We start from the raw sequence: 26,280 nt of genomic DNA on the forward strand, positions 1-26,280 counted from the left end.
TGTCACTCATTATCTTATAAACCTCTATCAGATCTCCACTCAGCATGCAGCGCTCCAGAGAAAAGAACCCAAATTTGTCCACCCTCTCGTGATAGCGCATGCCCTCTAAATCAGGCAGCATCCTGGTAAACCTCTTCTGCAGCCTATTGAAAGCCTCAACATCCTTCCTATGGGGGGGGGGGGGTGGCAACTAAAATGGTACGCAATACTCCAGATGTGGCCTAACCAGAGTTTTATAAATTTGCAACATAACCTCTTGGTTTTTGAAATCAATGTCTCAACTAATAAAAGCAAGCATTCCATAAGCCTTCTTAACTGCCTTATCGACCTGTGTAGACACTTTGAAGGAACTATGACCGTGGATTCCAAGATCTCTCTGATCAGCAACATGGTTAAAGACCTTGCCCTTAACAGTGTACTGTCCTCTTGCATTTGCCCCACCAAAGTGCAACACCTCAAATTTATCTGGGTTAAACTCCATCTGCCATTTCTCTGCCCATACTGGTCACTAATCTACATGGCACTGTATTCTTTGCCAGTATTCTACACTAACCACAACACCACCAACCTTTGTATCATCTGCAAATTTACTAACCTACCCATCTACATATTCATCCAGGTCATTTAAATACATTACAAACACCAGAGGTCCCAGCATAGATCCCATTTGAACACCACTAATTTCAGACCCCCAGCTCAAATAAGTCCCTTCAGCCATTACCCTCTGTCATCTATGCAGAAGCCAGTTCTGAATCCAAACAGACAATTTGCCATGGACCCCATGCATCTTAATGTTCTGGACTAGCCTCCCATGAGTGACTTTGTCAAACACTTTACTAAAATTCATGTAGATAACATCCACTGCCCTACCCTCAACAATCTCTCTCACCACCTTTCAAAAAACTCAATTAAGTTGCTAAGGCATGAACTACCACTCACAAAGCCCTGCTGGCTCTCCCTATTTAAAGCCATGGGTTTCCAAACACTCAAATATCCTATCCCTAAGAATTTCCCTACAACTGATGTGAGACTCACTGGTCTACAGTTCCCAGGATTTTCCCTTGTTCCCCATTTCCCCATGGGGATGAATAAAGTATCTATCTATCTATCTATCTTAAATACAGGTATAATATTAGCCAGTCACAAGTCTTCCAGGACCTTGCCTCTGGCTGGAGGGGACACAAAGATACTGATCAACGCCCCAACAATCTTGTCTGTTGCTTTCTTCAATAACTAGGGGTAAATCCCACCAGGCCCTGGGGACATCCACCTTAATACTCATTAGGAGGCCTAACACTTCCTCCTCCTTGACATCTAAATGCCCTAATGTATTTAGATAGATAGATAGATAGATAGATAGATAGATAGATAGATAGATAGATAGATACTTTATTCATCCCCATTGGGAAATTCAACATTTTTCCAATGTCCCATACACTTGTTGTAGCAAAAACTCATTATTATTTATGAGTATTTATGCACTCAGCACTGATCTCCTGGTCCTTTTCCATGATAAATACTGAAGCAAACTACTCAATAAGTACCTCCACATCCAAGCAAATGTCCCCAACCTTGAGTGGTCCCATCCACTTCCTAGTTACCCTCTTGCTCTTGATGTTTATATAGAGTGCCCTGGGATTCACCTTAATTCTACTCGCCAAGGACTTTTCATACCCTCTCCTGGCTTTCCTAATTTCCTTCTTCAGATCTTTTCTGCCTTCTTGATAATCCACATGTGCTTCATTTGTTCATAATGTCTGAAGCTTTACATACTTTTCCGTTTTCTTCTTGACTAAGTTCATCACTTTTCTGGACATTGAAGGTTCTCTTATCTTTCCAACCCCGTCCTTCCGATAAAATAATTATCTTTAAACACACTCCACATGTCTGATGTGGACTTGCCAAAGAAAGGGTGTCCCAATTAACTCTAAGATGAGAAAACCTGCAGCTCTGCAATCAAAGCAAAACCATAAGACCATAATATGTCGGAGCAGAATTAGGCCATATGGCCTATCAAGTTTGCTCTGTCATTTCATCATGGCCACTCCATTTTTCCTCTCAGCACCAATCTCCTGCCTTCTGCCCATATCCCTTCTTGCCCTGATCAATCAAGAATCTATCAACCTCTGCCTTAAATATACATAAAGACTTGGCCTCCACAGCTGCCTGTGGCAAAAACACCACAGATTCACCACTCTCTGGTTAAAGAAATTCCTCCACATCTCTGCTAAAAAAAGACACCCCTCTATTCTGAGGCTGTGTCCTCTGGTCCTACACTTTCCCACCATAGGAAACATGCTCTCCACATCTACTCTATTAAGACCTTTCACCATCCAATAGGTTTCAATGAGGTCACCCCTCATTCTTCTGGAATCCAGCGAATACAGGCCCAGAGCAATCAAAGACTTTTCATATGAGAAGCCATTCATTCCTGGAATCTTTTTTATGAACCTTCTTTGAACCCTCTGCAGTTTCAGCACATCCTTTCTAAGGTAAGGGCCCCAAACCTGCTCTCAGTACTCCAAGTGAGGCCTCAGCAGTGCTTTATAAAGTCTCAAAATTACATCCTTGTTTTTATATTTTAGTCCTCTTGAAAGGAGTGCCTCAGTCTCCACCTGCAGATTAACCTTTGGGGAATCCTGCACAAGGACTCCCAAGTCCCTTTGCACTTCAGTTTTTTTTTGTATTTTCTCTATATTTAGAAAATAGGCAACACTTTCATTTCTTCTACCAATGTGCATGACCATACACTTCTCGACACTGTATTCCATTTCCCATTTCTTTGCCCATTCTCTAAGTCTTTCTGTAGCCTCTCTATTTCCTCAAAACAACCTGTCCCTCTACCTACTTTCATGTCATCTGCAAACTTTGCAATAAAGCTATCAATTTCAAAATCATTGACATATAACATAAAAAGAATTGGTTCCAACACAGACCCCTTTTGGACACCACTAGTCACAGGCAACCAGCCAGAAATGGCTGTTTTGAATGCAAGCTGCCGACATCACAGATTGTTTAAAACCAACAAACACCAACAGCCTATATATCCTGGCGGGTATCGCTCCCCCTGATAGAAGAAGAACGGCAGCCAGCAAGAAAGAACGACTCCGTCAAACATCAGATGAGAGGCACCCTCTACGTGGTCATAAACCTAAAGTCAAGGAAGAGCTTCATGAACAGTGTTGCTCCATTACAATCAACCCCATCTGAAGCCCGCATCACCTTGTGGAAAGACCGGCTCACCAGTCTCAAATAGCCCCTAACAATGGAAATTCCACCGGATGAAAGCCTTCCCCCAGGAGCTAATTGCAACTGGGCAACCTGGAAGTGCCTTAACAGACTTAGGGCTGGTGTAGGTCGTTCAAAGGTGTCACTAAGCAAACGGGGATATACAACCAGCCCGACAACTTGTGAATGTGGAACTGAGCCACAAACTATGCAACATCTCTTGCAATGCCCATCGCTAGAGGAAACCTGTACTGTTGCAGATCCTACCAAATTCAACAACAAGGTGCAAAAATGTGTCCAGTTCTGGCTGGGCCATGTATAGACTGTCCGTGGACATGATAAGAAGAAAATTTACCTTCGGACCTTTCAGTTTCCCAAGATCATTCTCTCTAGTTTGGTAACTTCACACACTTCATGACCTCTGACACCTGGAATTTCCACCATACTGTTAGTGTCTTCCACAGTGAAGTCTGATGCAAAATAGTTATTCAATTTGTCTGCCATTTCCTTATCTTCCATTACTATCTCTCCAGCATTGTTTTCCAGTGGTCCGATATCCGCCCTCGCCTCTCTTTTACACTTTATGTACCTGAAGAAACTTTTGGTATCCACTTTAATATTATTGGCTAGCTTACTTTTATATTCCAACTTTACCTTCCTAATGACTTTTTCAGTGACTTCTGGTTCATTTTTAAAAGCTTCCCAATCCTTTAACTACCCGATAATTTTTTTCTCTATTATATGCCCTCTCTTGGGCTTTTATGTTCACTTTGACTTCTCATGTTAGCCACCGTGGTGTCATCTTTCCTTCAGAATACTTCTTCCTCTTTGGGATGTATATACACTGTGCCTTCTGAATTGGTTTCAGAAAATTCAGCCATTGCTGCTCTGCTGTCATCCCTGCCAGTGTTCTTTTCCAATCAATTCTGGCCAACTTCTCTCACATACTGATACAACTGACTTTAATTTCTCTCTCTCATGACTTCAGCTTCTCCTTCTCAGACATTTGGTCCTCCTTCTCAAAATGCTGGAGGAACTCAGCAGGCCAGACAGCATCAATAGAAAAGAGTAAACAGTTGATGTTTGGGGCCAAAACAGCAAATGTTTACACTTTTTCAGAAATGCTGCTTGGCGCAATTGATTCTTCTTAGTTCCTGCCTAATGCCCTTGTAATTTGTCCTATTCCAATTTAAAACTATCCCCAAGGACCATACCTATCCTTATCTATAGCTATCCTGTAAGTTAAGGAGTGGTGGTCACTGTTTCCTAACTGCTCACCCAATGAAAGGTCAATCACCTACCAGGCTCATTATCCAACAGCAAGTCTAGTACAGCCCCTCCTCCCATTGGACTTTCCACGTCTTGATTTAAGAAACCTTCCTAGATACACTTTATAAATTATGCCCCATCTAAACCTCTTACACCAAGAAGGTCCCACTTTATATTAGGGAAGTTGAAAACCCTAATGACAACAACCCTGTTATTTTTACACATTTCCTTACTCTGATTACATATCTGTACCTCAATGTCCCAGTGGCTATCGGGGGGGGGGGGGGGGAAGTGTTTGTAATACAAACCCATCAGTGTGATTGCACCCTTCCTAGTCCTGAGTTCTACGCAAATTGACTAATTGTCTGAATCCTCCATTATGTCTCTCCCGTGTGCAGCTGCAACTCCCTCCACCTTACCTCCTCCTCCATCTTTTCTAAAACTTTGAAAACCTAGTATATCAATCACCCATTCCTGCCCCACTCTCAACCAAGTTTCAGGAATAGCCACATCATAATCCTGTGTACTAATCCATGCTCTAAATTCATCACCCTTACCCATAATGCTCCTAGAATTAAAATATACACACTTCAAACTATCCACCCATCATACCTGTTATTCTGATTTTGACTTTGAATACTTTCCCTAACATCTAACTTCTGGTCTGATCCTTCCCTTACTGACCTGGTCCTCTGGTTCCCAGCCCCTTGCAAAATTAGTTTAAACGCTCTCAAGTAACATTAGCAAACTGCCTGGGCAGGATATTGGTCCCTCTCCAGTTCAGGTTTAACACGTCCCTCTTGTACAGGTCACCCCCTCCCCAAAAAGGGTTCCAATAATCCAAGAACTTGAATCCTATCCCCTGCACTGTCTCCCCAGCCACTCATTCATCCATGCTATTATCCCATTCCTAACATTGGCACCGGGAGTAATCCAAAGATTACAAACTTGGAGGTCATTCACTTCAGCCTCTTTCCTAACTCTGTCTACTCACTGCATAGGACCCCTTCATTTTTCTGCCTATGTCATTTAGCCAATATGCCCCACGACCTCCGACTAAGATTCCATCTTGTCGATGATTGGGCTGCTCTGTCGTGGTGTAGCTCATTAGGTACAAAGCATGGCAGATCTGGGTTACAGTTAATATGCTATATAAACATTGTGCAATCTGTAATTCCTGTAGTTTCAATAAAACAAAAACAGCAAGTGCTCAAAATATTGATAAATACTTCTTTGCCATGACTGTAATCTATTCTCATTTACTTGTTTGTGCCTGAAAGTAGTGTATCCAGATGGGGAAGTTACTCAAGGCACTTCACATGTGGGCACTATCGAAATGCCCTGAACCTTGAAGGAATGGCTGTTATCTACAGAATCATGCTATGTGTCACTTTAGTCTGCCTCGGTAACATAATGGGGTGCTGGTGGAGTAGAAGGCACATATCCATCTGGAAGAAGGAATGCATATTCTTTTACCATTGAAGTAATGCTACTCTCTTGGTGATAAATTTGAAAAAAAACATTTTTTCTTTGCTTTGAATTCATTTACATATGTTGCTAGACTCATTTGAAATAGCTAGTTGCTCTCACTGGCTGCTTTACAAAAATGTATTCTGAAAACATACAGGCACAATGATACTTTCAAACAGTTTCACACAATCTAATAAAATAACATCAAAGATGAACTTTAGTTTGGGCATATGTGTATCATTAGATATGCGCGTGTATATATTTCCAGGACTGTTCTGCCTCTACAATACCATTATTAATCAATCTTCCTGACACCCATCTGGCAACATTTCTGTGAGCCACACTGGAAACTCTGAATGAATTCAGTGTGAGAGTGATTTCCAAATATTGTTTTATTTAGAAATACAGCACAGTAACAGGCCCTTCTGACCCAAGGAGACTGCACTGCCAAATTACACCCATGTGACCAAATAACCTACTATCCCATATGTCTTTGGAATGTGGGAGGAATTGGGAGCAACTGGAGGAAACTTACATGGTCATGGGGAGAACATTCAAACTCCTTAGAGACAGCAGCACAACTTAACCTGGATTGCTGGTGCAGTATTAGCATTGTGCTAACTGCGATGTGCCATACTCATTTTATTTGTTTTATTGGTACATGGTTTGATGTGGTCTATACAAACAATATGAAGCATGATTGCAGTTGCTGTATCTCCCTTTTAAAGTTCAAAGTAAATTTTATAATCATATAACCCTGAGATACATTTTCTTGTGGGCATAAATCAATAGAATGATAACCATAACAGAATTAATGAAAGACCACCCAAAGTGCACTCAACCAGAGTGCAGAAGACAACAACTTGTGCAAATACAAACAGTAGTAGTAATAATAATAATAATAATAATAATAATTATTATTATTATTATTATTATTATTAATTAATTAATTGATAAATAAATAAATAGATAGATAGATAGCTAGATAAGTATGTAATTAGAACTATCCTTGAAAATGAATCCATTGATTGTGGGAACATTTCAATGATGGGGCAAGTGAAGTTGAGTGAGATTATCCCCTCTGGTTCAAGATCCTGATAGTTGAGGGTAATAACTGTTGCTGAACCTGCTGGTCTGAGTCCTCAGGCTCTTGGACACTCCTCCCCTCTGCAGCAGCAAAAAGAGAGCTTGTCCTGGCTGGTGCGGGCCCCTGATGATGGATGCTGTTTTTCTGCGATGTTTCAAGTGGATGTGCTCAACGCTGGGGAGGCCTTTACCCATGTTGGACTTGGCCGTATCCACTACTTTTGTAGGACTTTCCATTCAAAGACATAGGTGTTTCCATACCAGGCTGTGTTGCAGCCAATCAACATACTCTCCACTGCACATCTAAAGAGGTTTGTCTAAGTTTTAGAATGTCATGCTGAATCTCCACAAACTCCTAAGGAAGTAGGAGTGGTGCTATGCATTCTTCAAATTGCATTTATATGCTGGGCCCAGGACTTGACCCCTGAAATAATGATACCTGGGACTTTAAAGATGCTAATCCTCTTCATCTCTGATCAGCAATGAAGACTGGCTCATGGAACTCAGGTTTTCTTCTCCTGAAGTCTACAATCATCTCCTTGGTCTTGCTGATACTGAGTAAGAGGTTGTTGCTATGAAACCACTCAGCCAGATTTTCGATCTCCCTCCAGTATGCTGATTCAGCATACAACAGTGGTGTCATCAGCAAACTTGAATACGGCATTGGAGCTGTACTTAGCCACACAGTAATAACTGTAAAGAGCATAGAACAGGGGTCTAAGCACACAGCAGTGTGGTGCACCTGTGCTGATGGAGATCATGGAGGAGTTGTTGTTGCCAATCTAAATTCATTGGTGTCAGCAAGTGAGGAATTCCAGGAGGTACTGATGCCAGGGTCTTAGAGCTTATTGATTAGTTTTGAGGGTGTGATGGCATTGAATGCCGAGCTGTAGTCAATATAGAGCATCCTGATGTATGCAGCCTCACTGTCCGGATGTTCCCGGGTTGAGTGAAGAGCCAATGAGATGGCATCTGCTGTGCACCTGTTGCTCCAGTAGGCAAATTGAAGCAGATGTAAGTTGCTTCTCAGGCAGGAGTTGATATATTTCATCACCAACCTTTCAAAACACTTCATCACTGTGGATATAAGTGCTACTGGGTGATAGTCATTGAGACAGGTCACTACGCTCTTCTTGGTTGCTGGTATAAATGAGGCCTACTTTAAAAAGTTGGGTACCACACACTGCCAAAGTGAGAGGTTAAGGATCTCAGTGAACACACTAGCCAGTTGATTTTTAGTACTTGGCCATGTACCACACCTGGGCCGGATGCATTTCATGGGTTCACCCTCCTGCAGGATGCTCGGACGCCTGCTTCAGAAATCAAAATCACAGGATCGTCGGGGGATGTGGAAATTTGTGATGAGTCCTCCATGTTTTCATGGACAACGCAAGCACAGAAGGAAAAAATCAAAAAGGAGCAGTTGTAACTTCTGTCAGGCCAGGCTTTGTGGGAAGGTTCTGCCGAGTCTCGTCAAAACCGCATCCTACTTTACGTATTGGAAATCTGGTACACCAGAAATCAGGGGCTAAGGTCATATTTTATGTTTGTATATAGTCTAATTGTGAACTAAAAGTACAGAATGAAACTGTCTTGGAAAAAACATATACATATGCAACAGTGTATTACCAGAACATTTCAAAATTGTTTTACAATTTATTTTTAAGTTCAGCCACTATAATGAGAAAATCAGCATAGATCCTTCAAAAAATCTGGATGACTAGTTAATCAAGTTGTTTGGTTATGAAGGAATATGAACTGTACAATCAGGAATAATAATATGCTTGATTTTACCAACTTACAAACTCAAAATACTTTGAAGCACATCGGTTTAACCACACACGATCAACTAAGATAACCTACATAAGTCAAAGAGATGGTCATGAATTGACAATTTTAGTGTTCTAGGTAATTATGTGGTCAATTGTCCTGATTTTATCTAAATAATAGAGTCATAGAAAATCACAGAAACAGCTCTTTGGCTCAGTTAGTCCATGCCGAAGCATTTAAAATGTCTAATCCCATTGACCTTCACTGGGACCATAGCTCTCAAAACCCCTGCCATCCATGTGCCAATGAAATGTTGAAATTGAGCTCACATGCAGCTTGTTCCACACCTTCATGATGCACTGAGTGATGAAATTCTCCCTCATGTTCCCCTTAAACTTTTCACCTTTCACCCACATCCCACGACCTCTAGTTGGAGTTCATTTCAACCTCAGTAAAAAAAAAGCCTGCTTACATTTATCCTGTCTATACCCCTCATAATTTTGTATACCTCTGTCAAATGTCCCCTCAATCTTCTACATTCCAAGGAATAAATTCCTAACGTATTCAATCTTTCCTCATAATTCAGGTGCTCCGGTCGCGGTGACATCCTTGTAAATTTTTTCTGTACCCTTTCAAACTTACTTACATATCTCCTGTAGGTAGGTGACCAAAAACTGCATACAATACTCCATATTAAGCCTTACCAACGTCTTATACAACTTCAACATGACCATAGGACCATAAGACATAGGAGCAAAATTAGGCCATTTGGCCCATTGAACCTGCTCTGCCATTCAATCATGGCTGGGTTTTTTTTCTCCCCTCCTCAACTCCATTTCCCAGCCTTCTCCCCATAACATTTGATGCCATGTCCAATCAACAACCATTCAAGCTCTGCCTTAAGTACACCCTGGCCTCCACAGCTGCATGTGGAAATAAATTCCACAAATTCACCACCTTTTGGCTAAAGAAATTCCTCCACATCTCTGTTTTAAATAGACGTCCCTCTATCCTGAGACTGTGCCCTCTTGTCCTAGACTCCCCCATCATGGGGAACATCCTTTCCACATCTACTGTCTAAGCCTTTCAATATTTGAAAGGTTTCAATGAGATCTCCCCTCATCCTCCTAAATTCCTGAAAGTACAGACCCACAGTTATCAAACATTCCTCGTATGGTAACCCTTTCATTCCCAGAATCATCCTTGTGAACCTCCTCTAAACCCTCTCCAATGCCAGCACATTGTTTTTGATATGAGGAGCCCAAAACTGTTCATAATAGTCAAGGTGAGGCCTCACCGGTGCCTTATAAAGCCTCAGCATCACATCCCAGCTCTGGTATTCTAGACTTCATGATATGACTGCTAGCATTCCATTTACCTTCCTCACCACTGACTCTACCTGCAAGTTAACCTTTAGGGTGTTCTGCACAAGAACTCCCAAGTCTCTTTGCATCTTAGATTTTTGGATTTTTGCTCCATTTAGAAAATAATCTGCACATTTATTTCTACTACCATAGTGCATGGCCATGCATTTTCCAACATTGTATTTTATTTGCCAGTCTCTTGCCCATTCTCCTAATCTGTCTACGTCCTTCCGCATCCTACCTGTTTCCTCAACACTACCTGCCCCTCCACCAATCTTTATGCCATCTGCAAACTTGGCAACAAAGCCATTCTGTAAATAAACACGTAGACCTTGACCCTAATTACTAGCTGATGTGAGAAAAATTCCAGACCACAATGCACTAAGTTTGCCACATTGGCAATGAACAATGAGATTTCCTCCTCACATCACACTTTAGTTCCCGAAATGACATCGATTCAGCTAATTGAAAAATATAAAAAGGGCAAGCATTCGGAGGAAACACCACCATCAACAGTGCATTGATGATGTCTCCTCACATGGTGACAAAACGTTTGCAAGCCAATTGCCAAGATCAGAGAACAATTCAACCCAAAACAACCATTATTTAGATATCCGCAGCAGAGTAAATTTTAAATTGTCCCATTAAGGCCAAAGGATTTAATCCCTGAGGAGGATTTCTTATTCTTGTGGGTTAATGTCTTTCCTAACCAGGGAGGCGATTCTGCTTGGCAGCTGAGACTAGTGGCTGTGATACTATACCAGGGTTTAGGGTCTCCTCTATGTTGGTTTTAGGAGTTGACTTTGTGACTGCAGGAAGTGGGGTGACAGCTCTAGACATTTCCTTCTCTAACAATTGACTTTGCTCTCCTCAAGTGATTGATGTGTCATCTCCAGATGATATCAGATGCAAACTCCATTATGCAGGAGAGTGGTCCAGTTCTGTCCTTCACTTTTCCCAGGACCCACTATCGATCATATCTGTAGTCCCTTGCCAGGGCTGCTTGACCAGCAGTGAAACACTGGACATCCTCATTGGAAGAGCACTCGATATGACACCACTGCTTATTCTGCATATTCCTTCCGAGATAGAATTTAAGGAGATCCAAGTGTAGTGCAAGGGATGACCCAGGAACAGCATAGCTGGTGAGTTGTTGGTACTGAGACTGCTGCATTGCAATGTGCAAGGAGGAAATTGGTGACCTTCTGATTCAGTGTTAATGTAGTGTCTTTTGCTAAAATTGCTCAAAGTGCCTTCTTTAGATTCTGGCCAAATCTTTCCACCAAGCCATTTTATATTTAGGTGGCACCTCACAGATGTAACATTTCTTAATCTGTTCATTTTCAGGAATGACTGTAATAGTTCCACAATAGACTGTGTTCCCTTGTCACTGATTAAATGTTCTGGAACACCAATCCTCTGAAGAGGCTTCTCAATTCTTCAGCAGTGTGTGAGGCTACAGTAGAGGCAACTGGGAACACTTCTGGCCACTTTGTAGTTGCACCTGCTGCTTCCAAGAAAAGTCCCACATGAATTCTCTGCCAGGGCAATGCAGGCCATTCCCAGAGAGGGAAAGGCACTGCTGTTGGCATCTTCTGGACATTTTGGCTTTCTAAACAGTGCATGGCGAGCTGCTCAATCTGCTGGTTCATCCCAGGCCGCCAGACAAAGCTTCGACTCAACACTTTCATATTGGCCAATACTAGAGAACCAGAATGTAGCTCCTCCAACAATTTAGCTCTCAGCTTGGATGGTACAACAACTCTCAATCCCCACATAAAGCAACCCCAATCAAGGGCAAGTTCATTCTGCCCCTGGTAAAAATGGGGGAGCTGGAAGTTAGAGTTGCTATGTAGACTTGAGACTGTGTGTTTTTTTTTCTGGTTTATCTCTTGGATTATCTCTCCAGAAGACCACAGTCTGTGCTGATTGGTGATAACATATCCTCCTCGCTGACTGGCACACTGTTCAACACTGGTGCACCTCAGGGGTGTGTGCTTAGCCCACTGCTCTACTCTCTATATACACATGACTATGTGGCTAGGCACAGCTCAAATACCATCTATAAATTTGCTGATGACACAACCATTATTGGTAGAATCTCAGGTGGTGACAAGAAGGCATACAGGAGTGAGACATGCCAACTAGTGGAATGGTGCCGCAGCACTCAACGTCAGTCAGACAAAAGAGCTGATTGTGGACTTCAGGAAGGGTAAGATGAAGGAACACATACCAATCCTCATAGAGGAATCAGAAGTGGAGAGAGTGAGCAGTTTCAAGTTCCTGGGTGTCAAGATCTCTGAGGATCTAACCTGGCCCCAACATACTGATGTAGTCATAAAGAAGGCAAGAGAGTGGGCTATATTTTATTAGGAGTTTGAAGCAATTTGGTAAGTCAACAAATACACTCAAAAACTATAGTTGTGCCATGGAGAGCATTCTGACAGGTCGCATCACATGGTGGGGCTACTGCACAGGACCAAAAGAAGCTGCAGAAGGTTGTAAATCTAGTCAGCCCTATCTTGGGTACTAGCCTACAAAATACCCAAGACATCTTCAGGGAGTGGTGTCTCAGAAAGGCAGCGTCCATCATTAATGACCACTAGCACCCAGGGCATGCCCTTTTCTCACTGTTACCATCAGGTTGGAGATACAGAAGCCTGAAGGCACACACTCAGCGATTCAGGAACAGCTTCTTCCCCTCTGCCATCTGATTCCTAAATGGACATTGAAGCTTTGGACACTACCTCTCTTTTTTAATATACAGTATTACTGTTTTTGCACATTTTCAAAAATATCTATTCAACATAAGTAATTGATTTACTTGTTTATTTATTATGTTTTATTTTATTTCTAATTATTATTTTTATCTCTCTCTGCTAGATTATGTATTGCATTGAACTGCTACTGCTAAACAAAATTCATGTCACATGCCGGTGATAATAAACCTGATTCTGATTCCATTATAGGGAGATCTTTAATTTGCATTAGGGAGAGTACGTCAAGAGGAGTGCCCTCATTTGTAAATTTTTTAGGTAATTTTTCCAAAAGTAAAAAGGACAGTCCATCAGCATTTCCATGATTTGTTGTCCTCTTGAATTCAATCTTGTTTCCTTCAAGAAAGAGAGCCCATCTCTGCATTCAGGCTACTGCTGTTAGTGGAACATCCTTCAGTGGATTGAAATTGGACATCAGTGGTTAAGCACAGCAGTGAGGGTAAACTCCCTCCCTTACTGGTTGAAACATTTTACGTACCAAACCAAACTCAAGGCCTCTCTCTCAATCTGTGCAAATTTTTCGCTGCAGCAGTAAGGGAATGTAATGGAAAAGCTATGGGGCGTTCACTTCGGTCATTCATAACACGTGACATGACTACACCTATACCATAAGGCAGCGTATCACAAGCAAGCTTCATTGCACAATGTGGATCATATGTGGGAGCACAGGGTCTGAAACCACCATTCCCGCTGTCTGTTGGAAAGCTACCTCACACTGCTTTTCCATTGCCATTTTTCCCTGATCTGCAGTGACGAGTTGAAGGGGTGCAGCAGAGTGGGTAGGTTTGGCAGGAACCTGTTATAGTAATTGACCAATCCTAAAAATTGTTGCAACTGTGACATTCCCTTTTGCCTTGGGGCATCCACCACTGCTTGAATTTTCTCAGTACACTGTGCAGACCTTTGGGGAGCGGTCCAACGTGACCACAGTAGGTGATGCTTGGTTTAAAGAATTCACACTCGTGTTGTCATGCTCTGGGCCCTTAATCTTCTAATCTTTTGAACACTGTCTTGAGATTCTGGAAATGTTCCTTGTCATTCTCACTGGTAACAACGATGTCATTTAGGTAACACTGAGTGCCTGGGCAGCCTTGCAGCACCTGGTCCATAGCCTGCTGCCAGAGTGCAGGTGCAGAGGCTACTCCAAAAAATAAGCCTATTATAGTGATAAAACCCTTTGTGAGTGTTTATTTTGAGAAGTTCTTTGGACTCTTTTTCCATCTCAATCTGCAGGTAGACTTTACTGAAGTGTTTTCCTCCAGAGAGGTTTGCAAAGATTTCCTCTATCCTGGACAGAGGGAATTAATCAACTTTCAGTACTGGGTTGACCACCAGAGATCGTAAGAGACCCATTATTCTTGGCTACCGGGACAACTGGCATTGCCCATGGACTCCACTCAACCTTGGAAAGAATTCCTTCAGCCTCAATGCAATCTACCTCACTGATTATTACAGAGGATATACTGAACCATTTGGGCTTTATAAAACTTGGGTGTGGCATTTTCATTTAACACTATTTTACCCTTGATATGCTTGGGTTTTCCAATGCCATCCTTGAACACTGCTGTAGTATCATACAGTATCTTTCTTAATTTACTTTCAGTTGACTCTTTTGTAGGGGACGAGGTATGAAATAGTGAATGGATCTCCAATCTAGTTGCAGAAGTCTTAGCAACTCATGACCCTGCTATTTTCAGCATATACAAGCCCAATGTGGCTTGTTGGTTGTTGTATTTCACTGTCACAAATGTCATGCCCACAGAAGTTTCTTTCCTCCAGGGTAAGTTCTTAGTTGTATTTCTGCAGGCTTCAGTTTGGTATCTTTGAAATGCCGTACAAACTCATTTTGTGGAATGACCGAAACAGCCGAGCTAGTGTCCAAATCCATTCTAACTATTTTGCTGTTCACTTCTGGTGTAAGCCATATTGATTGTCTCTTGTTTGTTTCCACATTGTAAATCTCAACGTTACCTAGTCCTGTGTCACTCTCAGCAGTATCAGTTATTTCATCAACACCAAGGAGATGCATGCTCTTTTTAACACTGCAACTTGATTTTTTATCTTTTTCTCTTCCCTTTGTAGACTATTTATTTTGGTCTGCCTGTTTAGCCTTTAAACCTGCAATGGTCTAGTGTATGTGAACCCCTGCCACAATGGTAACCCGGGTAGGCCTCTGTCTAAATGCTGCAATTTTGTACATGTTTTCATTCCTAACTGCAATTCAATTGTATCTGAATGCTGTTTCCATTGGTACAGTGATTTCAACTGCTCTTTTAAATGTGGGTTGAGCTTCAATAAGGAGCCATTTTTAAATACTCTACTGTAAGATTCCATAAACTAATCGATTTTTCGGTGCATGTCATTAAGCCCATCACTGAATTGATAATACTCAGACAATCTCTTCAATTCAGCAATGAAAGATGAAATGGACTTCCCTTCCTTTTGATTCCACTTATGAAACCCAAAGCGTTCTGTAATCAACAGTGGTTTCAGTTCTAAATATTCCAGCATTACCTTCACGATATCAGCAAAGCTCATTTTGGCAGGTTTGGTTGCAGCAGTCAAAATTCTAAGCCAACTGTCTGCCTTTCCACCTATTGCACTCAGCAAAACTAATATTTGTTTCTTGTTAGCTATTCAATTTGCTTCAAAATACTGCTCAATCCATTCAGTATATAACACCTAGTTGTCTCTTGTACGATTGAACACATTTCTCTTTGTGATGCAGTCAGCCATTTCTGCTATATTTATTTAAGATTATTATCACTCTGTACTCAGTTTTTTGAACCTATGAATTTTGTCCATTTACTGCCCATTTTTTTAAAAACGACCATATCTCTCCCTTTCAAGAGAGACACATACTATGTTTTTTTTTAACTCAACCATCCCTTTTCTCCTGTGAAGAAAAAAAAACCCTCTGCACTTCAAGAGGTTGGTAATCATTTTAGGTTCATTTCAAAACTTACTCATCACCACTGTCATTTTTGTAATGCTAAAATATAAAATTAATTAAAAGAAAAGCACAGAGCCTGGGAGATAAATGTGTCCTCTTTGCTTTTCCTTTTAGTGAGGTTCACATATATGACATGGTGACGTAATGATATATGCCATTCATGTACTTTTACATATAACCTGTTATGAATTATTTAAACAAAGAAAACTTATTCAAACAATATATTTACAATATTACTGAAATACTAAATACACAACAAAATCTACAGTTGTTAAATCTGCTGCACCCCTACATTGACTTCAGAAAATATAATGAGGTTTCTGGCACTGCTCTAAAAGCAACACCCAAAACCACAAAATCGATCAGCAATTACCATGCATATCATTGGTGGTTCCTTTAAACAGCACAGATAATGATGACACTTCTTTTCGCTAAAAATTGGATCCTTGTTGCAAGTTGAATATATTATGTAAGCAAGATTAGTGATGTTTTGTTTGGTGACTCAATTGCACAGGAAGCGTTATAATCTGCTTACTCCTCATGAAATTGGCATGTACAAGTGCTGTGACTCTTCCCACCTTTTCCAATAAGGTAATTGTGAAGACTTCATGACAACTGGCACAGAAACCTTAAAGCAAATCAGCAACCTACAAATCCAAGCAACTGGTGCTATAGACTTTAATGTTATACCCTATATTGTTGTGAGAAGTGGAAATGAAGGGTGCAGGAAGACCAAGTTGAAATTATATGTCAATGTCAAGAAGGGTTCCATTAGAAAAAGTTTTATAATGGGCAATATACTCTATCTCCAATACTGCACTGAGTCCAACCATGTGCATTGCAGCCTAAAACACTTCAGTTAATATTATTGATTCATGTACATAAGGACACATGTGTAGAGTGTAACTTTCTTGCATCTGAGTGTCCTGCAATACTACTTAAAGGGATGATAATCCGCAATGGAAAACCTTGATTTAATTACCTCATTCATTCATAGATACGAGAGCAGGAAATTTTGGTAATATGGAAGTGAATGCATCAATACAATTTCCTTTGAAGCTTTTCAGAAAATAGTAATGGATATTAATGAATTGTGGAGACCCACTTTCTGCACAGGTGAACCAGCTCACAAATAGCCAGTGTGCAGGGAAAGAATTTGGTATTGCACCTCCGACGTCATTTCCGCCCGGAGAGGGCGGGTGCTAGGGATTAAATGCCAGCGCCGCGAAGTTTGAATAAACTAGTATCAAAACGACTTACCGACTGTGTGTCATTGTCTCTAGCTCTGTATGTAGTACATTGCTACATTGGTGATCCCGAACTCAAGTACAGTGCCTTCAACCGGGAGCTGTTGCCACTGTACCTGGCAATCCAGCATTTCAGGTACTTCTTAGAAGGTACTTCACCGTGTTCACGGACCACAAACCGTTGACCTTTGTGTTCACAAAGGTGTCCGATCCCTGGTCGGCTCGCCAGCAGCGACATCTGTCCTACATCTCCGAGCACACGACGGACATCCAGCATGTCTCGGGAAAGGACAACGTCGTGGCGGACGCACTCTTCAGACCAGCTGTCCAGGCCCTGTCCCTGGGGGTGGACATTGCAGCACTGGCGGAGGCGCAGCAGGCAGACGACGAGATGCCCAGCTACAGGACCGCAGTCTTGGGTTTGCAGCTGCAGGACTTTCTTGTAGGCCCAGGTGAGAGGACCCTCCTGTGCGACGTGGCTACTGGCCAACCTCGCCCCATCGTCCCGGCAGCCTGGAGGCGGTGAGTTTTTGACTCCATACACAGTTTGGCGCATCCATCTATCAGGACAACCATCCAGCTGGTCTCCAGCAAGTTCGCGTGGCACGGACTTCGCAAGCAGGTCAGTGAATGGGTCAGAACGTGCATGCAGTGCCAAACAGCCAAGGTGCAGCGGCACACTAAAGCCCCGCCGCAGCAGTTCGAACCCACCCACTGGAGGTTCGACCACATTCATGTGGATATCGTGGGCCCCCTACCAGTGTCCCGAGGAGCGTGGTACCTCCTAACTATGGTAGACCGGTTCACGAGGTGGCCAGAGGCGGTCCCGTTCACCGACACATCTGCCGAGTCCTGCGCCCGAGCACTGATTGCAACCTGGGTAGCACGCTTTGGGGTACCGGCCCACATTACCTCTGACAGAGGCGCCCAATTCACCTCCAGCCTGTGGTCGGCTGTGGCCAGCCTGTTTGGAATGCAGCTACACCACACAACTGCCTATCACCCACAGTTGAATGGACTAGTGGAACGCTTCCACCGTCACTTGAAGTTGGCTCTCCTGGCCCGCCTGAGAGGACCTAAATGGGTGAACAAGCTTCCCTGGGTCCTGCTTGGAATTCGCATAGAACCCAAAGAGGATCTGTACGCCTCATCAGCCGACTTGGTGTACGGCGCACCCCTGGCCATCCCAGGAGAGTTCATACCAGCCCCAAGGGGGCAAGAGGAAGAACCCGCAGCAGTCCTGGACAGACTACGTGAAAGGCTCGGCAACCTGGCCCCCGTACCTACTTCACAGCACGGACGGACCGCGACCCATGTACCCAAAGACCTGCAGAACTGTAAGTTTGTGTTTGTACGAAAGGGCAGACACCGGGCACCGCTACAGCGGCCGTACGAGGGGCCGTTCAAGGTGATCAACAACAATGGGTCCACGTACATTCTGGACATTGGGGGGAAAGAGGAGGTTTTTACGGTGGACCGACAAACCAGCCCATGTGGACTTGGCGCAGCCGGTCGAGGTTCAGGCACCGCGGCGCAGAGGCAGACCTCTCAAACAGAGGCTGATCCAGACTGTGGACATTGGGGGGGGTGTATCGCCGGTTCTGGGGGGGGGGGTTATGTGGCAACCCACTTTCTGCGCAGGCGAACCGGCTCACAAATAGCCAGTGCGTGGGGGAGAGACTTTGGTAATACACCTCTGACGTCATTTCCGCCCGGAGAGGGCTGGCGCGAGGGATTAAATGCCAGTGCCGCGAAGTTTGAATAAACTAGTCTCAAAACGACTTACCGACTGCATGTCATTGTCTCTAGCTCTGTATGTAGTACATCGCTACAGAATGCAAATATATCAGATGGCAAATTTCTATCAGTTTCCAAATTCCCAGCAATCTGATGATCTACCTCTTAATTCCATTTACCTGCTTTTGATCCATTGATCTCTTCATTTATTCATTAATTGTTAGTAGCATTCATTTATTCCCTGTTATGGTAATTTATTCACTCCTTATACATATTGCAATTCACTCTTTGTCTCTTGACACCCACATTCAAAAATATAAGTGCATTTTTAAAAGTAAAAGTTATGCAGTATTCACAAGCTTTATTGTAGGAAGTGTTTTGGATTTATACACCATGATTTCTACAGGAAATGATCTGTAATTTCACTATAAATAGCTTAGGAATAATGTTAATATTGACCATCTCATTCTGAATTCCTTCACTGGAACAAATAACTTTTGTTTGTCTATTTTGTTAAATCTTTTTTATCCATTTGGAAACAAGTCAGCTATAGTTTTCTTTTTTTCCTTTAACAAGATGCAGTTGCTACTTATGGCATTACCTCTCAAGCATCTGAACTCAGAGAAATGCAAGCTAAATTCATAAAATTTACAATAGTTATTTAAGTGCTGGAATCATTGTGCTACACCAAAGTCTTTCTAATGTGAGTACATAAATTTGAACACAATGTTACAGACGGTGATTTAACCAAAGCTTACAATTTAAGCATAATTCCTTCCTATTTGTATTTCAGATGCCTTGAGGTTGGGGCTAACATTCCACTAGCTTTTTTAAAATTCCTTTTACTTACATTCATCTTTTAAGATAGTTGTATAAGCATCTGGCAGAAGTTTTTGTTCTCTTTCTTGATACATACATGGTATCAAATTTTGCTTCACAAGTTTCTTTGAAGCACTCTAGCAGGTTTTACAGTGTAAAATATAAATAACAGCTGAATTTGTATACAAAATAAACTTTTTGCTTCCACAGTTCCCAGTCTTTTATCATTGAGAAACTACTGAATTTTGGATCTACAATGGATTAAATTTGCCATATGCAATCCTGTTCATCACATCAGTTGTCTTTTTTAATTATATTAAATCCTTACTAAGTTTGACTTCTTGATTTATTTATAAGATCCCTTAAGGGCTTATGATTTCAGAATCAGAATTACTATTAATATCACTAACATATCCCATGAAAATTGTTGTTTTGTGACAGCAGTGAATTGCAATACATAATAAAAAATTTATAAATTACAATAATAAATATATATTAAATTTTAAAGTAAAGAAGTAGTGCAAAAAGAGAGAAAAATAAAACAAATAGTGAGATAGTTTACATGGGTTCTTTGTCCATTCAGAAATTTGATGGCAGAGAAAAAAATATAAGACCTTCAAAACAATCTAATTGTAACAAATAACATGTTAGTCATTTATTTAATCTGCACTGTAGTCATACTCACACCTGTCTGTAAAGGTGCACCTGTTCCCTTAAAATATGTTATTTTATTATGTTTCAAAAGGCATTTACTGCTGACTTTGGTACTCCTTGCAATTAATTATATCTCTTTACTCATTCAGTCTTTTTCTTCAGTTGCTCCAGACTAAACAAATTCAATTTCCCTGACATTTGAGTGAATCATTTTTTCTTCTGATGCTATCTTGTTTGATTTTGTTGACTAAGATTGTTTATTTACACAAATAGAATTTTTGACTTGGGATATGGAGTGCTTTGTATTGTATCAAATACATATGTAAACATTTCCAACTGTTGACTATAGGTTTACCTGTAACAGTTCACAACAGTTTACCACTGTCAATTCATTATTCATTCCTTCAAACTTCACTTAATGAAATTGAACTGTCATTCTCCTTGTACTAACTCAAATCAAACAGCAAAGTCAAATTTATTGCACTGATTAAATGCAAAATGTTCCTTTCCAATAAAATTGTTAACATGAATTGTTCAATAGTTCTACTGTACTGTTTAATTCACTGTATAATGAAACCTGACTCAAATATTTTATGAAAAGTTTTTACCTTTGCTACTTCAGGGGTCCCACTTCTTCCTGTCTATGGAAAAATAAAAATCTCATGTTATAACCACATTATTTCTGCAGCATGTTTTGCTGATCTCCACATTTGCACACGTCTCTCACCAGAATACCTTTGTCAGGAAATCAATTCCTGACAGAGACATTACTTGCATTACCTTAAATTTCACCCATAATTTTCTTACTGCCTGATCACCCAAAATGATAAACACAATAGATTCTGTAGATAATAGAAATCTTGAGCAACACACACAAAATGCTGGAGGAACTCAGCATCTATACAGTTGATGTTTCAGTCGAAATGTCCTTCATCAGGACTCACCCAATATGAATTCTTTCCTTTTTATTGTTGTAATTGTATTGCAGTTTTGAAACTCCATAATGAAATACTCCAACCTGTCTACAAATCACAGAGTCTGGAATAGTTAACTTGTAATCAGTTCTCTGCAATATCTTTTAAATTTTCAGTTTGAATTTATTTGTTTAATATCATGTCCATCCCGACAATGTTTTGTAGAAAGTTGACTTAAGTAGCTTCTTATTGTTGTACAGATATTTTAAAGCAGTATAGCATGACACTTAATGCAGTGAGCAACATTAGACAGGGTTTTCTTCCTCACTCTTAAGATCACTTTACACTGAACTGACAATTGTGCATCAATGACATCGACAATCACATACTACCAAAACCATTAACTAACACACATATTTAAGTAATGATTGAGAAATAATAGAAAAATGAATGAGCAATGCAGGAAGGTCAAGGCTTTGGAGGAGATGCTTTTTGTGGATAGGTACCAAGAATGGGAAACAACAACTGTGTGGACAGAAAAGGAATGTTGTGTTCATTCTCTTCAGAGGGGAAGAGTCTAAGAATAGGTTTAGTATTGATATCGATTATATTATGTTTATAGTGTAGGTGTCAAGAAACTGCTTCCATCTGCAAGAAGATGGAACTGTATAGTACAGGCCCTTCCATCCACAATGTTGTTAGTTAAAGTTAAAGTCTGTCCCGAGCCTTATAGGCTCATCATTGGTTTCCGTGGCGTGAAGCGACTGAGAGTACGAGACTTCCCCCCCACCCCCAGATAGGACGCCAGTGTATAAAACAGAGTAGCAACCCCCAGCATTTTGCTGGTACCCATTTTCAGCTGGGTGGACTGGTGCAATTTGTGGTTAAGTGATTTGCTCAAGGACACAACATGCAGGCTCGGCCGAAGCTCGAACTAATGACCTTCAGATCACTAGTCCAACGCCTTAACCATTTGGCCACGTGCCACACCACAATGTTGTGCTGATCTATATAAACCTTGCCCATGATCACTCTAACACTTACCCCCACCCAGCCCATAACTCTCCATTTTTCTTACATCTATGTGCCTTTCTATGAGTCTCTTATATGTCCCTATTGTATCAGACTCTATCGCCAATTCCAGCAGTGCATTCCCGATACATACCACTCACTGTGTAAAAACCATATCTCTGACATCTCTCCTAAGCTTTCCTTCACTAACACAAATAATATCCTCTGGTATTGGTCACCATGGGAGAAAATACACTGTCTATTTACCCTATCTATGCCGCTTATAATCTTATAAACCTCTGTCAAGTCACCTCTCCTCTTCCTTCGGTCCAAAGCTAGTTCACTCAACTTTTTTTCTCATAAGGCATGCTCTCTAATCCAGTAAGCACCCTGACAAATCTACTTTGCACCCTCTCTAAAGTTTCCACACACTTGCTATATTGAAGTGATCAGAACTGAAAGCTGTACTTCAAGCTTATGCAGTATATTCAAGGGCATATTGAAAGGACAACAGTGTAGCAAGCCAGGGAGAGGAAAGGAAGAGGATTTATGATCAAAGCCTATATTTGGGTGTAAGTCATAACACAAAAAGTAGCACAGCTTTGAGACTTGTTTAGTGTCCAATACATCTTGACTTCACTGACTTCCCTACACTATCTGCTGTCATTCTTCAAAAAATACCTTGCTTCTTTCTAGAAATATATTTAGCTCAAGCCAAAAAATTCTATCAGTTAAGAAACTTGAGAAAAAGTTAAATGATAGAGATGAGAAAGTGAATGAATATTAAGTTACTCAATATTTGAGGGTGACATGTTGAAATCTCTTCTCTGGCTTGTTTGCAAAACTCTCCAGAAAACAAGGTTAGGTATTTGGACAATATTCCCAGAGCACAGTATAAATTGTCATTTTAAGAGGCTGTGAGTATAGGATCAGAAGAAATTGTTAAATTGAGTGAATTAACATTACACATGACTTCAAGTGGCAATACCCAGCATTAACTTTATTGCTTCCAATAAAAATTACTTTGCTTATGTTGTGAACATGTAAATTATTAAAGTTAATTGTATCCATTAGCAACAGAGAACTCCATGGATGTTTTTTTTTTAAATTGTAGAATATCTGAACCAAAACATTAGAGATTTCATTGATGTGAATTACACTGGAGTTTTGCAGCCTGCTAGCACCGTGTGCTTAGTATATTTACATATAAACAGAAAGACATTCATTTCATTCATTGATTTTCATTATCGTGATTCACTTACATGAACTTGTGTTTCTTAATTAGTTTTATATTAACCTGTGGTGCAACAGCCAACAGAGAAGACATGTACACTGGCTTGCCAGAGTTGGTTAAACTGTTAAATCCCGAGGATATTGTAATCAGAAAACTAGTCGCCCTAAGTTTAAATATACTAATTTGTTTTATAAATCAGTATCTCTGTTTCCACAGATGACATTAGTTTTACAAATATAATCTAATTTCTTGTAAAGGACATGCAAATGATAAAAATGCAAGTTTGGAGCAAACTTTTCTGTTGTTCTATGCCAAATCTGTATTCTCAGGAATATAAGAACATTACCACATCAAGATTAAAAATAATACACAACCAAAGAACAAAGAGTATAGCAAACATGAGGAAATCTGCAGATGCTGGAAATTCAAACAACAACACACACAAAATGCTGGTAGAACACAGTAGGCTAGGCAGCATCTATAGGGAGAAGCGCTGTCGATGTTTCGGGCCGAGACCCTTCGTCAGGAGTATAGCATTAGGTATGCATAGACATACAATACTGTTCAGAATGTTAATTACCAATAGATATGTAGTTCCAGGCACTGAGATCTACCAAGGCCTACATTGCTAGTGTAAGTAAGGTAGAGTTAACTTCTCTTATGCTGGCATATAGATTTTCAGCCTCCATTCCAATAAGTGATACTTTTACCATAGTAGAAACAATTGCAGAGTAGTACTTTTGAATACACTGTGCAATGTGCACTACCTAACTATTCCAGGAGGGATTATTTTTTATTTCAAGAAGGACCAAAAATATGTTTTATTGCAAAACATTTTTTTGCTAGTACGTAATCACCTTGCATGTTTCTTCTTGGAGCTAGATATTGGCTTGAATAGCATGGGAAAAAATCCAGCTGCTATGAGAACTTTTTAACAATAGAAGAAATGAAAGTTCAACAGGAATTCTTGCAAAAATCCAAATTTACCCTCCCACACCCTTCCACTTTGGAATTGTATGGAAGGTTTATATATACTTCCTCCACCAAATTTGTAGAGGATCTTTTTGGTAAATGGAAGACATTCACAAATACAGGTAAATCTGCAGATGCTTGAAGTCCAAAGCAATACACACAAATTGCTGGAAGAACTCAGCAGATCAGGTAGCATCAATGGAAAAAAGTAAACAGTCAACGTTTTGAGCCAAGACTTGGAATATGTTTATGGTTTTGTGGAATCTAACCACTAAAACTGGATCACTTTTTTTTTACTAATACTGGAGATGAACTTTGCTGTCTTCATCTTATTTTCTTTCTTGGACTTTAGAGTGACTAGTCATGAACTTTTCATATTCTTGTTCCAAATTTCATTGCCTATGGAATTATTAAGATTGCCTTCTTCTTCCTCAACTGAAGATAAAGATGTTCTGTAGAATTCTCCATATTATCCAGGCAAGTCATGGTTTATAACACTTTAAGATGACTGTTCAATGCACTTGTGAAAACATATGATGGGCAATTCATACTCCTCCAACTGTTGAAAGATACAGGGAAAAAATGGTTAAATTGCAAAGTAACTGAAAGAACAATGTATTAAAATTTTCAATGCATATTGAGATTTTGTTTCCACTAATAACTTACTGAAATGCAGTTAATAGTACAGATTGCTATTAGCATTGCTCTAATTAGATTACATCTCCTTTACCACTGTCATCCATGAATATCAAGTTATATCTTAATTTTCTTTTTCCAAGTATTGGAATAAAGAATATTTTCTATCTAAATATATTAAAGGGTTGCAGATGGGAATAAATTGGCCTTAAACTAAACTGGTTAATCAATTATGACTGACCTGTTCACTGGCTTCTTCTTTAAACGATGCCATCAAATCCAACATATACAAAGTGTCAAATCAAGAGGAAGTGAGTCCATGCTCTGAAATGACTTTCTCTGAGAACAGTCTGCCTTCTTTTGTAATTCTTTGACAAACAGCCTGTAACTTCATGCCTGCAGTTGCAATCTAATAACCTTGTTAGTCCTTTTCAATTGGTAAGAGAAATTGATTTTAGAGCTTTTCTCTTCCTGTTATGAGACAATTTACACTATGTGTTTTTAAAATAAATTTCAGAATACAGTTTAAAACCTTTTTCTTTAGAATGAACTTCTATGCCTTAATTCAAAATCTGTGTGCTGAAGTTTTCTTGCTTTTGTGGAGCAATTTGCTTTTAATAATATTCTAATAAATTATGTACTACTATGAAATACCTTAACTGCTTGGAGGATAAGGTTGACATTAGCAAATACTTGTAAAAAAAAACAAAAACAAAATGATGACAAATAAATTTTATTGATTTCGTAGACCTTAACTGCAAGCTGGAACATCACTCAGGATAGATAAAAGTGGTATTTATTTCTCAATAAACAAACCTCAGTGAAAAGGAAGAGCAGCTTGATATTTCTGAGCATCAATCTCTCAGAGGATACTGTATTTCTGGTGCCCAACATATTGGTGCAATGCTGAAGAATCCTGAGTAACTTTCTTCTATGACAAATTAAAATGCAAAGGTGTAAATGTCCGATATACTTTTCTTCAGTCCCGATGACTTAATGTGGTGGAATTGTAGCATTGTAGAAACTCAAATGGATTTTTAAAAGCAATCTTATGAGATTGAAATTAAATATTCCTTGGAGCAAAACGTCCATTTTCTGAATATATGAGCATTCATTTCCCAGCATGAGTCCTGCTTCCA

The 26,280-nt window shown here is 40.3% G+C and overlaps 1 protein-coding gene across 1 annotated transcript in view; it reads right to left on the reverse strand.

Moving 5' to 3' along the window:
- LOC140732683 (cytosolic 5'-nucleotidase 1A-like) overlaps positions 1-26,280 on the reverse strand; it is a 95,430-nt gene that overhangs the window by 23,859 nt on the left and 45,291 nt on the right. The window contains exon 6 of the mRNA XM_073055367.1: positions 20,983-21,015. Within this exon, the coding sequence (XP_072911468.1) occupies positions 20,983-21,015 (33 nt within the window). The remainder of the gene's footprint in view (positions 1-20,982; positions 21,016-26,280) is intronic.

The sequence above is a fragment of the Hemitrygon akajei genome, chromosome 9 (genome assembly GCF_048418815.1).
Source record: "Hemitrygon akajei chromosome 9, sHemAka1.3, whole genome shotgun sequence".
Lineage (NCBI taxonomy): Eukaryota > Metazoa > Chordata > Chondrichthyes > Myliobatiformes > Dasyatidae > Hemitrygon > Hemitrygon akajei.